General features: G+C 45.5%; 1 protein-coding gene across 1 annotated transcript; it reads right to left on the reverse strand.

Moving 5' to 3' along the window:
• Positions 1 to 236: 236 nt before the first annotated feature.
• LOC115014888 (cadherin EGF LAG seven-pass G-type receptor 2-like) lies at positions 237 to 12,823 on the reverse strand. Its single transcript, XM_029442011.1, has 20 exons — positions 12,816 to 12,823; positions 12,756 to 12,783; positions 10,124 to 10,279; positions 9,829 to 10,009; positions 8,799 to 8,932; positions 7,649 to 8,599; positions 6,893 to 7,018; positions 6,141 to 6,392; positions 5,960 to 6,058; positions 5,486 to 5,658; positions 4,963 to 5,114; positions 4,449 to 4,756; positions 4,014 to 4,124; positions 3,642 to 3,833; positions 3,023 to 3,120; positions 2,632 to 2,793; positions 2,068 to 2,253; positions 1,344 to 1,421; positions 1,233 to 1,260; positions 237 to 656 (listed from the first exon to the last, which is right to left on the reverse strand). The coding sequence occupies exons 1-20, from the start codon at positions 12,821 to 12,823 to the stop codon at positions 540 to 542; spliced, it is 3,540 nt and encodes a 1,179-aa protein (XP_029297871.1). The 3' UTR covers positions 237 to 539.
• Positions 12,824 to 14,362: the final 1,539 nt, after the last annotated feature.

A 14,362-nucleotide genomic window follows, 5' to 3' on the forward strand; every position in this document is an offset into this window, starting at 1 on the left:
TATAACATTATTATTGCAGATTTTATGGCTTTAAGTGAAATGTTCAGTCGCAGCTCATGACAGTTCTGGAGATGACCTCACTGTTTTATATATTTATATTTATTTCATGTCGACGTGTGAAGAATGTCAGGAAAGTTTTGAGTTTTTATTTTTATTAGGAGCAAACATTACATCTAGAATCATTCATTTAAAAATACAAGGTATTATAAGAAATAAAACATTATTATTTACATTTCTGCTTAACGTGCAAAGATGGAAAATAAAGTGACATTTGAACATTTAATTTCCGTTAAATTATAAACATGAAAAACAAACGAAACGTAGGAAGATAATTTGTCTCTCACAATAAAGTTTAAAGTGTCATTTAACTGGTGATCGAAACGCAGCAGCTGATTGTTATTATATATATTATAAAATCAGTGCTGTGATGTTCGACCACGGGAATCATTTAAAGTAGACTTAAAGCTGCTCGACGAAGAATCAAAGCGCCTGCAGCGTCTTCACTATTCAGATGATTATTTTAGTGTCACTGCTTCAGATCAGAGAGCAGTTCGGCTTTCAGTCCTGTCGCTGTCCTCCGTCTGCGTGTCCCGTTTAAATCTCACGTTTTTATCGTCCGTCCCCTGCTGCTCGTCCTCCGCTGGCCTCGTCCGTCCCTCAAACACAAATGGAGATTTACAACTTTACATTTCTCCTCCGCTACATCTCAGAGGTAAATATTATACTTCTCCTGTCCAGTGTGAAGCCTGTACCTCCAGATGTGTGGAGTGTTTGTGATACACTGTGTGATGAAGTGTTCCTTTATGTGTTGAGAAGATTCCTCCTCCTCCTCCAGATAAATAAAGTGTTTAAAAAGCCTCTTGGATCAGCTGTAAAATGCATCGTCACAAAGCTGAAAACAGGCTGTTTTTGTGAGGAGCTCATGAAAAGTAGACTTTTTAGAGACACGTGGTTCTCACAGGACAGAGACGCTACAAACATATGATGATCTTATAGAATATGATGCATTGATGGAGATTACACTACCAACAGGATGTAAAGGAGGGAACATTAGAACAACCTTAAACATGTACAGCAGTAACACACAACACACACATTAATGCAGCAGGAATATTAATCCAGAAGCATCACATGTACTGAACCTCACAGGGAACATCTCACTGACGCTGTGGTGCATTACAACTTCTGAATCCTGATTGTATTCTTTTTATACTGACGTTTATTTTCTTTACCTGTTCAGGAATCTCCTGAGTCGAGTTCCTGAAAGGAAACCAAAGCATTTCCATTAAAAAGCGTCTTCAAGCTTGGAGCTGTGGCGAGAAGGTGAAGTTCAGACGACTCACGTGTAACCTTCAGCGTGTCGGTCGATGTCGAAGCTCTCTCTGTCAGAATCCTCGGGATGTTTCTGACTCCTCTTGAACCTGAGAGACAAACACGTGATGTTGAAGTCGTCTTCAGTACAGCTGGTTTGTAGAGCACTTTTACTTAATTACTAAGACTCTTCATTGTTATAACCTTTTATTTAAACATTTATATTCTGATTTGAACGATTCTTTATTATTTATTGATCGTTTTAGAGAACACAATATTCACAACAAGACGTATTTTATAAGTAATAAGAGTCTAAATGTAACAGTCCTGAGGAAACATTAAGATTGTTCTCAGTACACAGAGTGAACACCTTAAAGGGATAGTGTGGGGGTCGTATGAGGAACTTATCCGTGTGTGAGCGGCGAGATGTCTTTTAGTCAGACTCCTTTGTAAACAAAGCTTCACTTCACGAGGTAGACTGGGACGTAAAATGACTGTTTTTGTGAATGGAGTCTGGTGCTTCGAAGAGAGAAGGGTAACGCTGACGCTGGTAAAGAGGTTAAATATAGCGTACATCAGAGGGCCCAAAAGGGCACATTCACATTCCCTCCTCCGCTCTGACACACACACACACACACACACACACACACACACACACACACACACCTACAGTCAGAGGCAGAGCGGAGGAAACGTTTTGTGAAGAAAATACTGAAAGTTAATAAGATAAACTTGTGAGTGTCGATGTTTTCTCACCTGATGATCAAGGCAACAGTAACCATCAATCCCACCATGCTCAGGACCAACATGACGCCCAGAGCGATGACCACAGCCTGGTCGGAGGCGGCGCTCTGAGGCTTTATCTCCACGTCGAAATGAAGCCCCTCCCCGAACACTTTGACCAGCTCCGCCCTCACAGCGGCCGACTGACTCCGCAGCTTCCTGATGGAAGCGGAAGAGTTTCAGCTACGACTTACAAATGTTACGACGGCTGAGAGGAAGACGCTGATCGTGTGTGGGAGGAAGAAGTCAGACCCTGAAGTATCAGGAACATGTACTGATGTTTATCTGCAGGTTATCTCCATTGATGGGGAAACAGCATTACTCGTACAGTGTAATCATTAAAAGCTGGAACCATGAAATGTTTCGATCCTTTCGGCTGAACTTGTTTAAACTGTTTAATTTATAACAAAACATTATTATGTTCCTCAAATCACTAAGAAGTATGACGGCAGGCACGGAAAGTGAACACTTGTTTACGTCCCACAAGCTTTAATATAGTGAGAGGATCTGTCGACGTCGTAACATGAAAGCTCTTACTCTGTGACCTCTTCGGAGGAGACGACCTTTCCTCCGTCTACAGTGATGAAGCTGACCAAAGTCTTCACGCCGGCTCTCGGCGCTCTGGACTCGGAGGATCCTCCGTCAGCGCTCGACACCTCGATGATGTTCACGGTGAAGCCCAGAGCCGCACCCAGAGACCTGAGGGCACGAGATATAAAACCATTCTCAGCAAAGTGACCAAAGTGTGTGTGACTCTTGTGTTTCTGTATTTGCAGTGTGTTACAGTCTTATGAAATGAAAGCTGTGTGTTTGAACGGCACGAGTGGAGAATGAGCTGTGAACTCTGTTTATTGGGTCGATGCTGGACTACGTCGTCCCTCGTCATTAAAAACTGGAAGGGTTGAATCGAGAGATAAACGTCGCTCACTTCTCCAACGCCGGGACTTTCTTCTCCACGACGTTCGCTGGCTGGTTGAGGGAGATGACCACCACGTCGCCGCTGCTCGCACTTCCCTGCACGTCCACCTGGGGGCAGAAGAGCGGTAAGTATGTTCTTTAGTAGTTCACGTACAGTGCATCCTGAGAGCATCGATGTTCAGGACTGTACAAATGATGACGGTGGAAAAGCTCTTCACTTTAAATAAGATGAAGATGAAGAGGAGAAACGATGAAGTCAGGGAATTTAATTGAGTTAAAGGAATAATTGTCTTGTTGTGTAAGAGTACAGTGAGAATTAAAGTTGTTTAGGACGGATGTTAGAGGGTGTAAGTGTGTGTAATAATACAAAAGGTTTTCTGCACGTCCACAGAGGTACATATCTTTAACAGTATTTTGTCATATTCTGCTTGTATATTTGTTTTCTATAATAATTCTAATTATAGTTTATATATATTTATATTTTAATTTCTCTTCCTGTTTGTTATGCAACATTATTCACCAAATCAAATTCCTTTTTTTTCTGCTGGATGTTGATTTGCATTTTCTGACTTTTCAAAAAGCAAAGTTTATAATGTTCTCTCCGCCTGATGAAGAGGCCGCGCCCTCACCTGCACCGTGGTTGTAGCATGAAGTCCTCTGGGGTCCGTGACCTTCACCTCCACTGAAGCCGTCTGTCCAGCCAGAGCCCCTGCTGACACCACGTACAGCAGACCGGAGGACGCGTCCACGTCGAAGGAAGCGCTCTGCGCTGGCAGACTGTACACCAGACGACCCTCCTCCCCAACGTCGGGGTCTGAAGCCTGCGGGAACATCTTCCATCAGTGATTCAAAGTCCTGCTGTCTGTGTGTTTCATACATCTACAGATGCATCAACGTTCTCACACGGCTGGTTTGTTGTTATGTTACTGTGAAATTCTTTATATTATAAATAAGAAAGAAAATGACGTGAAGGTGAACTGACAGAAGCTGCGTGTGTTTACCTGGACTTGGACGACGGGGGTTTTGTACGGGGAGATGCTGAACACGGAGGCTTTATAGCCCTCCGAGGGAAACTGTGGAGCCTCGTTTACGTCCTCCACCTGAACTCTGACCTGAGAGGGAGAACAAAGGTCAAAGGTCAACACACTGAAGGTCATTCAGCTCAGGCTACGATTTCAAACAAACGTACCGGGACAAATTATTGTTGGATAATATTTAGAAAGTTTTTACTTTTTTACACATAAATGACAGATTTGAGTAACAAATCTTTATTAGAGAAGAGAAGGGGGGGGGGGCCTGAAAGACACCCCGGGTCTAGACAGCGGAGGCTACAAGACAAAACGTCAAAGCGCGCAGGTTACAGTTTCTTCAGTAATCAGAATCACCTGAAGGCAGGTAAACCCGTCTGTAGGATGAAGTTAAAAAGCAGACCGTACCAGTGCAGTGGCTGTCGTAGGGGGGGTCCTCGTGTCCACCGCCGCCACATCCAGGATGAACCAATCCTGCTCCTCCTTGTCCAGCTGAGCTTTGGCCAGGATGGCTCCGCTGACGTCGACGTCGAACAGGTCAGTGTGTGTTTTCAGAGTGTAGGCGACGTCGTAAAGGTCACTTCCTGAGGAGGCCATGACACTCCCCACCGCCGCCCCCACGGGCTGGTTCTCAGGCAGGCTGAAGTTGTAGGAGGAGCTACTGAAGGCCACGCCCTCCACCAGACTGACGACCCTCAGATTCACCACGACACGAGCTGCGAGACACACATACGGCACGTGCAGGTACTCGAGTAGCAACACAAGGATCTTTGTTCAACACTGGGACATGAAGTGATGAGCGTCACGTGAACGGAGAAGTTATTAACCTCCTGATCAGCGGCCGGACTTAAGACAATAAAGGCTTCAGTTTCTGACAGAACAGGAAACACAGAGTTGTAAAAGCACTCGCCGTCAGACGGACCTGTGGAGTTGAGAGGAGGCCGGCCGTGGTCTGCAGCCATCGCCGTCAGCACGAGCTCGGTGTCCTCTATGACATCAGCGACGTCAGAGGTCAAGGTCACTGCCCCGGTCTCACTGTTCAACGCCAAATACGGAGAACTTCCTGCACGGAAACTAGAACAGCAGAAAGAAATGACACGTTTTTATCTTAATAAATGAACTGACGGATACAAAGATGGAACAGTTTACGGAAAGTTAATCACGTTATGAAAGCGCAGACGAAGACGAGTGAGAGGATTCATAAAACCTAAAAAACTTCTCAGTAAACTGCGAAGCCATCGTGCGATGATATATAGTTAAAGGGATTCTCATTTTTAGAATTAAGTTTGTCCTAAATATACGTTTATTTTTATGAATTTCAGTGTCATGAAATGTAAAGATGTTCTTAAAGCACCTGGTAAACAAAGAGTCCGTTCCTAAATGATCTTAGAGACGGGAGTTCGAGCAGAAAGCGTTTATTCCAGCGTCGTGGTCTTAAGTCTGACCTGTAGGTGATGAGCGAGTTGTTCCCGGCGTCTCTGTCGATGGCGGACAGCGTCAGCAGCAGCTTCCCTTTCTCTGCGTCTTTCAGGAGGACGCTGCTGACGTAGCTGCTGGAGCTGAACTCAGGTGTGTTGTCATTGACGTCGACGAGGCTCATTCTGATCGTGGTGAAGGTCTGGTGCACAGAAGTCAGTTTACAAAGATTTAGATTGTAATTTGTTTTGTATAATTAAATACAATATAAATGATGTACATGTATTGTTCCTCTTGTTCCTCTGCGGCGTCAGTCACTGCTCCGATCAGACAAACAAAGCAGCGCTGATCCAATAAGAATATAGATTCTGTTGCTGCATGTCCAGCCTCAGATGTTTTCAGTGTCCTGTTTAGCTTTAAAATGAGTTATATTTCATAAAGTTACCAACTGTTAGCTTTAAGTTAAAATATCAGCAGAAACATATGACCGGTGTGTGTCTGACCTCCCTCTGTGGGACGCCTGCGTCTGACGCCTTCACAACCAGGTCGTACGTTTCCCTGCTCTCCCGATCCAGAGAGCCAACAGCCAGCAACGTCCCGTCCTGCAAGACAACTCGTGATCTTAGAGGCCGACACACAGCACAGGTTCAAAGCGTTCCCCATAGTGCGCTCTGTGGGCCTCACCTCTCTGAACCTGAAGAGTGGGTGAGGGGAGGGGAGGGAGAGGGTGACTTCTCCGTTGGGGCCGAGGTCGGCGTCGGTGGGCACGATGGTGAAAAGTTCTCCTGGAGTTTCCTCCGAGTAAACGCCCTCAGGGATCAGTAGGGGGTCGGGGATCCTCGGGAACTGTGGCACGTTGTCGTTGTAGTCGAGCACGGTGAGGTTGAGCCGAGCTGTGGCTCTCAGACCGTCACTGACGTGATCCACTGCCACCACCTGAACACAGACGCAGAGAACATCAGGAGTCCGCAGAGAAACTCTGTTTTATAAAACAAAGGCTTCTTCAGCGGACTTCCCCATCGCTGTGTCATAAGATATCGTACATGGCACAACATCGATCCTTTAAGTGTAAATTCAGTTGTGGTCACGTTTAAAAAGTTTAGTACAATTTTAAAGCAGAGTATTTTGGACGTTTATATTTAAGTTGTTGAACTCAATGCAAACTGTTACTGGAGCTGTGAAAAACCTCCGACTGCAACGTATGAAGACATTTATTTACAATAAAGATGGTTCAGAGGCTTCCTGACGTTTATATGTGAAACACGAGAAGTGGTTTCATGTACACAACTAATAGTTTGTGTAAAAGTGTCTTACTGGTGTCCTATTTATTTCAAACTGTACATTGTTTTTGTTGAAGATGTTTTGGAGAGACTGTCAAGTGTTTCATCTAAACAGGCAAAAAGCAGCAACACAATTGAATCCTGTAATGTTTGTACCTGAAATATGTAGCTGTCCTGTGCCTCTCGGTCCAAGGTGACGTCCTTCCTCAGCGACACCACGCCTTGTTTGTTAATGTCGAAGGTATCGTTGGTATAGAGGAAGTAGCCATCAGAGAATCCACCCTGAAGCAGAAGACGAGGTCAAAGTGTGAAATGACTCCGCTGACGTCAGCAGGTATCTGAAGCAACAAGTAGAATCTGAGTCTTCATAAATGACGATCATTTCCAAAGAGCCAAAGTCCAAACTGGGAGTTTATCTCATCTGTGTTTTAATCCGATACAAGTTTAAACATATAAGATAAAGAAACATGAATATTACAGCCGTCCTGTGGGAGCATACCAAGATTATCTGAAGGGGTGTGTTTATTTAGCATTTATGAGATCGACAGATAAGGAGGCCGCAGAGAATATAATAAATGAATACTTCGCAAACATTTTGGTTCAAAGGTTCTAGTCCGTTAATTAACAGAGATTTATGTTTCAGATATATTGGAACAATAATTGGATTTGGTTTATACTGTACTTCTTATATCCCTCCCCATATTAAAGGTACATTCCTCATAGTAGCGCTGTGGAGCAATGTTTCTGTACTCAGCAGCTACAGTTAGAGAATCACAGAGCTGGTAGCAAAGATGTCCTGCAACTGTACTGATTGTAAAGTAGTACAGAATGTATCTTCAGTACACGTGAGGACACGACTACACACAGTGTGATCTTATAGAGTTCAGAACCAAATCATTTGGTTCAGCTCACCTCATCCCTGTCAGTGACCTCCAGGGTCAGGATGGACGCACCGCTGGCCAGGTTCTCAGAGACGACCACGTCGTAGCTTTCCTTACTGAACTCGGGCGGGTTGTTGTTCACGTCTTTCACCTTCACCACCACAGAGCCGTTCCCTACCAGAGAGGGAATCCCCCCATCAGAGGCCTGAAGCTTGAGCCTGTACACTTTGACCTCACTGTAGTCCAGAGGCTGCGTCAGTCGCAGAGTCCCGCTGGAAGAGTCCAACTCAAACACAGAGGGGTCTGACGGGGGACTTTGCTGGAAAATACTGAAAGTAACTCTCCCATTTTCTCCTTCATCGGGGTCTACAGCTGAGCAGGTGAGCACGCTCGTACCCGCGGACACCATCTCTGAGACTTCCACCTGATACTCAGCCTCTGAGAACTCGGGGACGTTATCGTTGATGTCGGACACTTGGACCAGCAGGGAGGCTGTGGCCGACCGGGCTGGACGACCCTGATCTTCAGCCACCACCAGCAGGTTGTACTCGGCCTTAGTCTCCCTGTCGAGTGCACCAGCCACACTCATCATCCCAGACACAGGATCAACAGAGAACCTCCCCTCTCCTCCTCTCAGAGAGTATCTGATCTCCTTGTTGAAGCTGCTGTCTTTGTCTGTAGCTGGAACAACAGTGACGTTGGATCCTCTCTCTGCGTCCTCTGATACTGATACTGTGACAGAACTTGAGGTAAAGACAGGACTGTTGTCATTGATGTCAGTGACTTGAACCTCCACGACTGCACTGTCACGGTCGACTCCGTTAGAGATGGAGATGGTCACGGAGTAGTTGTGTGGAGCCTCATCGTAGTCCAGCTTCACTTTAGTGGTGAATTCACCGCTGGGGGAGATGGAGAACTTGTCGGCTTCTGTTTCAACAAGGAGAGTCACAGGAATCTCAGCAGCTATTGCGAGGAAGTCCACCTGAATACAGAAAGATTCAAGAGCAGGCTGTAAAACTGATTTCACTACTTCGTGGAGCATCAGAAGTTAATCATCCACTTTTTGAACAACAGTGAAAACCTAAATACAATCGACGTTAGACGAAGAGGTGTTTGGTTAAAAGATCTCTGACATTTTGATGTGGACTTGACCGTTCATAACAACTTAGTGAGAAACTTACCCTGAGAATCGCGACTCCTGAGTCCTGCTCTTCTTCGACGTTGCCACGATACAATGCTTTTAAAAACTGAGGTTTTGAGTTTCCCGGAGCTCGAATGTTCACCTGTGCCACGGAGGAGCGGGATATGGTGCCGCCTACATGAGAAGTGTGGAAGAATATCAGACTTATAATATTGATTGTGATAAATCTTTCTTTACCTTCCGTCTCTGTAGTTACATGTGTTCAGAATGAGCAACTGAGGCTACAAGGCTGGTGTGTGTTCAAGGAATCTTTAACACTCAGCTTCAAACTAACCAGGTGGTCTCGTCCAACAGCGTCTAAAGTAGTGCTGATTATTTCGTCTTAGTCACTTGACATTTTAGTCTCATCTTAGTCTGTAAACTAACTGTTTTAATCAATGAAAACATTATATTTTAGTAATTTCAGCCAAACTATCACCTTGTTTCTTTCCCCTCAGCCCTGTTGTTGTCATTGTTAACTTTAACTTCAGTTACTCCTGACGGTGCTCATTGTGTGTCCTGATATGGTGCAAAAAAACAACAGTCTATAATAATTTGTGTCCACGAAAATAAAGCAAGACTTTGGTAAAGTTTCTATTTTAGTTTCATGGTTTTGTCAAAAACATTGCATGTTGATATAACACAGTTCGTGTTTGGTGGCGTCTCGTCATCGTCTCGTCTTAGTCAAGGAAAAAAAGGTTGTTGACGAACATATTTAGTCCTAGTTTTGATAACGACTTAACACTCGTCTAAAGTCAAAATGTTCATGCTGCTCACAATGATCCCACTCACTACATCCCATTGCCTTTTGATTATGGATTAATCACACACACACATGGGGATAACACACTCTTTCAGGCACTCATGGCCTTGCAACACCTGAACAACCACAGTGTAAACTGTGGGATTGTTGGATTGTCTGTTTTGGCTCTTTTACGATAACTGAATCATCACAATCAGGTTAAGTGATTCTTGACTTTCTGTAACGCTGTAGGTCATGCGGGATACTCAGACATATTGTTCAGATCTACCATCTCTGGCTGTTATGTAGAGAGGGAACTGCAATATCTTGTTTTCCACCAGGGGAATGATTTTAGCCAGCGTGATGTCTCCACTGTTTTCTTCGAGTGAGAAGTAGCCGTCGTTGTTGCCAAAGTCAATAGAGTATGTGATTTGCCCGTTCTCGCCAGCATCTGGATCTTCGGCTTTAACCTTCGAGTTAAATAATACAAATGATCGTTTTAACAGCACTTCGAAAAACGTCAAATGGAAACAGATTCAGTACACGCTTGACTAATATTGAACAGAACTGTTGTAGTCACTCACCTGGACCAGCGACATTCCCTCCGTTTGATTAGCAAACACCTTCCCCTCGTACTTGTTACTGGTGAACGCAGGACTGTTGTCATTCTCGTCCAGAAGAGTCACCCTGACTCGCACCACTATAGCATTGTTGGGTGGATGAGTCTCGTTTGCTTCAATCTGTTAATTTACAAAAGAACAGCAAAGTTAAGCATACAATGTAAACAGGTCTGTTTACCATACATTTTAAAACGGTTGTAGCAGGATGAGCCTGGTGATATTCAAGGTTGTTTCTTATCAACAAATCCCACCAAAAGACCTAAACTGAGTACTGAGTGTGTATCACAGCTAATGTGTCTTATTCCTCTGTGTCAAAAACTATTAAAACTCATCAGTGAGCTTCACTGCTGCTCTGACATCCATCCATTGTCTACCGCTTATCCGGGGTCGGGTCGCGGGGGCAGCAGCTCCAGTAAGGAACCCCAAACTTCCCTTCTCCGGGCCACATCCTCCAGCTCCGGCTGGGGCATCCCGAGGCGTTCCCAGGCCAGTGAGGAGATATAATCTCTCCACCGAGTCCTGGGTCTTCCCCGGGGTCCCAGCTGGACGTGCCTGGAACACCTCCCTAGGGAGGCGCCCAGGTGGCATCCTTACTAGATGCCCGAACCACCTCAACTGGCTCCTTTCAACGTAAAGGAGCAGCGGCTCTACTCCGAGTCTCTCCATGATAGGCTGAGCTTCTCACCCTATCTCTAAGGGAGACGCCACCCGTCTGAGAAAACCCATTTTGGCCGCTTGGACCCGTGATCTCGTTCTTTCGGTCATGACCCAGCCTTCATGACCAAAGGTGAGGGTAGGAACGAAGATCGACCGGTAGATCGAGAGCTTTGCCTTCTGGCTCAACTCTCTTTTTGTCAGCAACGGTGCGGTAAAGTGACTGCAGTACCGCCCCCGCTGCTCCGATTCTCCAGCCAATCTCTCGCTCCATCGTCCCCTAACACGCGAACAAGACTCCGAGGTACTTAAACTCCTTCACTTGGGGTAAAGGCTCATTCCCTACCCGGAGTAGGCAATCCACCGGTTTCCTGCTGAGAGCCATGGCCTCAGATTTGGAGGTGCTGATCCTCATCCCAACCGCTGCACACTCGGCTGCGAACCGATCCAGTGACTGTTGAAGGTCACAGACCGATGATGCCATAAGGACCACATCATCTGCAAAGAGCAGCGATGAGATCCTCAGGTCACCGAACTGCAACCCCTCTCCTCCACGACTACGCCTCGAAATCCTGTCCATGAAAATCACGAACAGGATTGGTGATAAAGCGCAGCCCTGGCAGGAGGCCAACATTCACGGGAAACGAGTCCGACTTACTGCCGAGTATCTGGACACAACTCTCGCTTTGGGCGTACAGGGATTGGATGGCCCTCAGAAGTGACCCCCTCACCCCATACTCCCGCAGCACCTCCCACAGTATCACCCGGGGGACCCGGTCATACGCCTTCTCCAGATCCACAAAACACATGTAGACCGGATGGGCGTACTCCCAGGCCCCCTCCAGGATCCTTGCGAGAGTGAAGAGTTGGTCTGTTGTTCCACGACCAGGACGGAATCCGCATTGTTCCTCTTCAATCAGAGGTTCGACTACCGGCCGAACCCTCCTTTCCAGTACCTTGGAGTAGACTTTACCAGGGAGGTTGAAACGTGTGATACCCCTGTAGTTGGCACACATTCTCTGGTCCCCCTTTTTGAATAGGGGAACCACTACCCCTATGGCACCCCTAGGCACTGTCCCAGACTTCCACGCAATGTTGACGAGGCGTGTCAACCAAGACAGCCCCTCAACACCCAAAGCCTTCAGCATTTCTGGACGGATCTGATCAACCCCTGCGGCTTTGCCACTGTGGAGTTGTTTGACTACCTCAGTGACTTCCGTCAGGGAAATTGACGATGATCCCCCATCAGCTTCCAGCTCTGCCTCTACCATAGAGGGCGTGTTAGTCGGATTCAAGGAGTTCCTCAAAGGCGCTCCTTCCAGCGGCCGATAACCTTCTCAGTCAAAGTCAGCAGGGTCCCACCCTTGCTGTACACAGCTTGGATGGTTCCCCGCTTCCCCCTCCTGAGGTGCCAGATGGTTTTCCAGAAGCACCTTGGTGCCGACCGAAGCTCCATAGCTTCTCCTAACTTCTCACACACCCGCTGCTTTGCCTCTGACACGGCCGCCCTTCTAGTCCTTCGGTACCCTGCAACTGTTTCCAGAGTCCTCCCGGATAACATAACCCGGAAGGACTCCTTCTTCAGTCGGACGGCTTCCTTGACCACCGGGGTCCACCACGGTGTCACCGCAGCTTCAGCAATAGAGGTTTTGAACATCACCCACTCAGGTTCAATGCCCCCCACCTCCACAGGGTGCTCTGACATTATCAACACTCTTTAGTTTATTTTGACTCAATCCCACACACACACCGTCCTGCTGCACCAAATACTCACTCCAGCACCAATGTGGATTAATCCATCGCTGAAAGTAGTCCCCAACAAATGTTTTATTCCTTCCGTTTTTTAATGAAACTATATAGTTGAGACCTGTTTTTAAAGACATATGTCTTCAGTAGGAACCTGATAGTTTGTGGCTCATGTTAAATCAAACATCTAGTTCACCTGAAATGTGATGCTTTCAGTCTTCTCTCTGTCCAGAACTGTGGAGTTCTTCACTTTGACCGTCCCATCATAGTCAACAGAGAAAGGAGCAGATTCTGGAAGGATCCGCAAAGTTCCCACAAATCCTCCCTGGGGAACGAGGATCATGGAAGAAATTACTTAATAATAATTATCACTTCATTTATGATTGTGGTTTAATAAAGTCTACCTGGTCCAGGTCGGTGACGACGGCTTTGAACAGAACGGCATCCACAGGAGAATTTTCCAGAAGAGTTAAATCATAGTTGTTACGGTCAAACTCTGGAGGATTATCATTCACATCCTCAACAGTGACAGACAACACCGCATCAGCCGTCTTCGAACTGTCGTCTGTCTGGGCAGCCTGCAGAGGCAAAGTGGGACAGATCATCATTGATTAAGAATTGCTGTAGATGAACTGTGTTCTGTAAAACTCCAGATGAAGGCCACGTGTTGATGCATATTCTCATAATGCATAAATAAATGTCGCTTTAGTACCTTGAGGCTGACGGAGATCACACTGATGTTCATCTTCTCTCTGTCAAAGGCAGTGCGCACAGTCACAACCCCACTGCTGGAGTCAATGTGGAAGTTTCCCCGGTACTGGTCTGGAGACACTAAACACACAGAGACCATGTTAAATATTCTGTGTTTCGTCTCAAAGGTCAGATCTGAATTCAAAGCTTTTATTTCTTGTTATTTACCTGCTCTGATGCTGTAAATTAAAGATATGTTGATCCCACTGTCTCCGTCCTGAGCTTTTATCGCCTCTGGCTCAATGCTCTGGAAAGGCCCAATCTGAAATATATTATATAAAAAGGGATTCATATAAAGAATTCTGTAGATCAAATTCAAAAGCTACACTATATACCTAAATAATAATAATAATAATAATAATAATAATAATAATATAAATAATTCTTAAAATAAATGAATATTTAATAGTTACGATCAGGACTGATGTTAGTTAAAAGATTTAACTCAGTTTAAGTGGAAAATAATATATAATTTTCTGGCAGTTTTTTTGAAAGGATGCTCAGCGTTAAGAGACTCACCTGGTTCTCTTGAATGGGGGCCTGGTACACGTTGTGGCTGAAATACGGATTGAAGTTATCAAAGTCTTCTACGTCGATCATCACAGCGGCCGTGTCGTTCAGCCCCCAGTGATCCTGCAGGGACACAACACGGATCCATCAGGTGCTCATGTCGTCACGGCTCTGAATAATTCTCTCTGAGTCGATATGTTCACTTACCTGGGCCGTCACGATGAAGCTGTACTTTTGGACTAAATTGTAGTTCAAACGTCTCTTCAAAATAAAAGCCCCTGAGCTGGTCACAACAAAGTCCTCTGAAGTTGGTACCTGATGAAAGAAAGTCGACATCACAGATTTGTGTTCATCATCGAGACACTTGTGGAAGTCGAGAGAACCAACGATGACTCTTCATTTGATTTCATGTTCCCATTCCCATTATTTAGAAATCTTTTGTTTTCTTGTAATAATCATCACTGTTATATTTGTTTGTTGAATGAATAATTGATTGAATTTAATCTTACTTAACCATTTTGATTACCGGTACATGTATTTTTT

The sequence above is a fragment of the Cottoperca gobio genome, chromosome 1 (genome assembly GCF_900634415.1).
Source record: "Cottoperca gobio chromosome 1, fCotGob3.1, whole genome shotgun sequence".
NCBI classification, from domain to species: domain Eukaryota; kingdom Metazoa; phylum Chordata; class Actinopteri; order Perciformes; family Bovichtidae; genus Cottoperca; species Cottoperca gobio.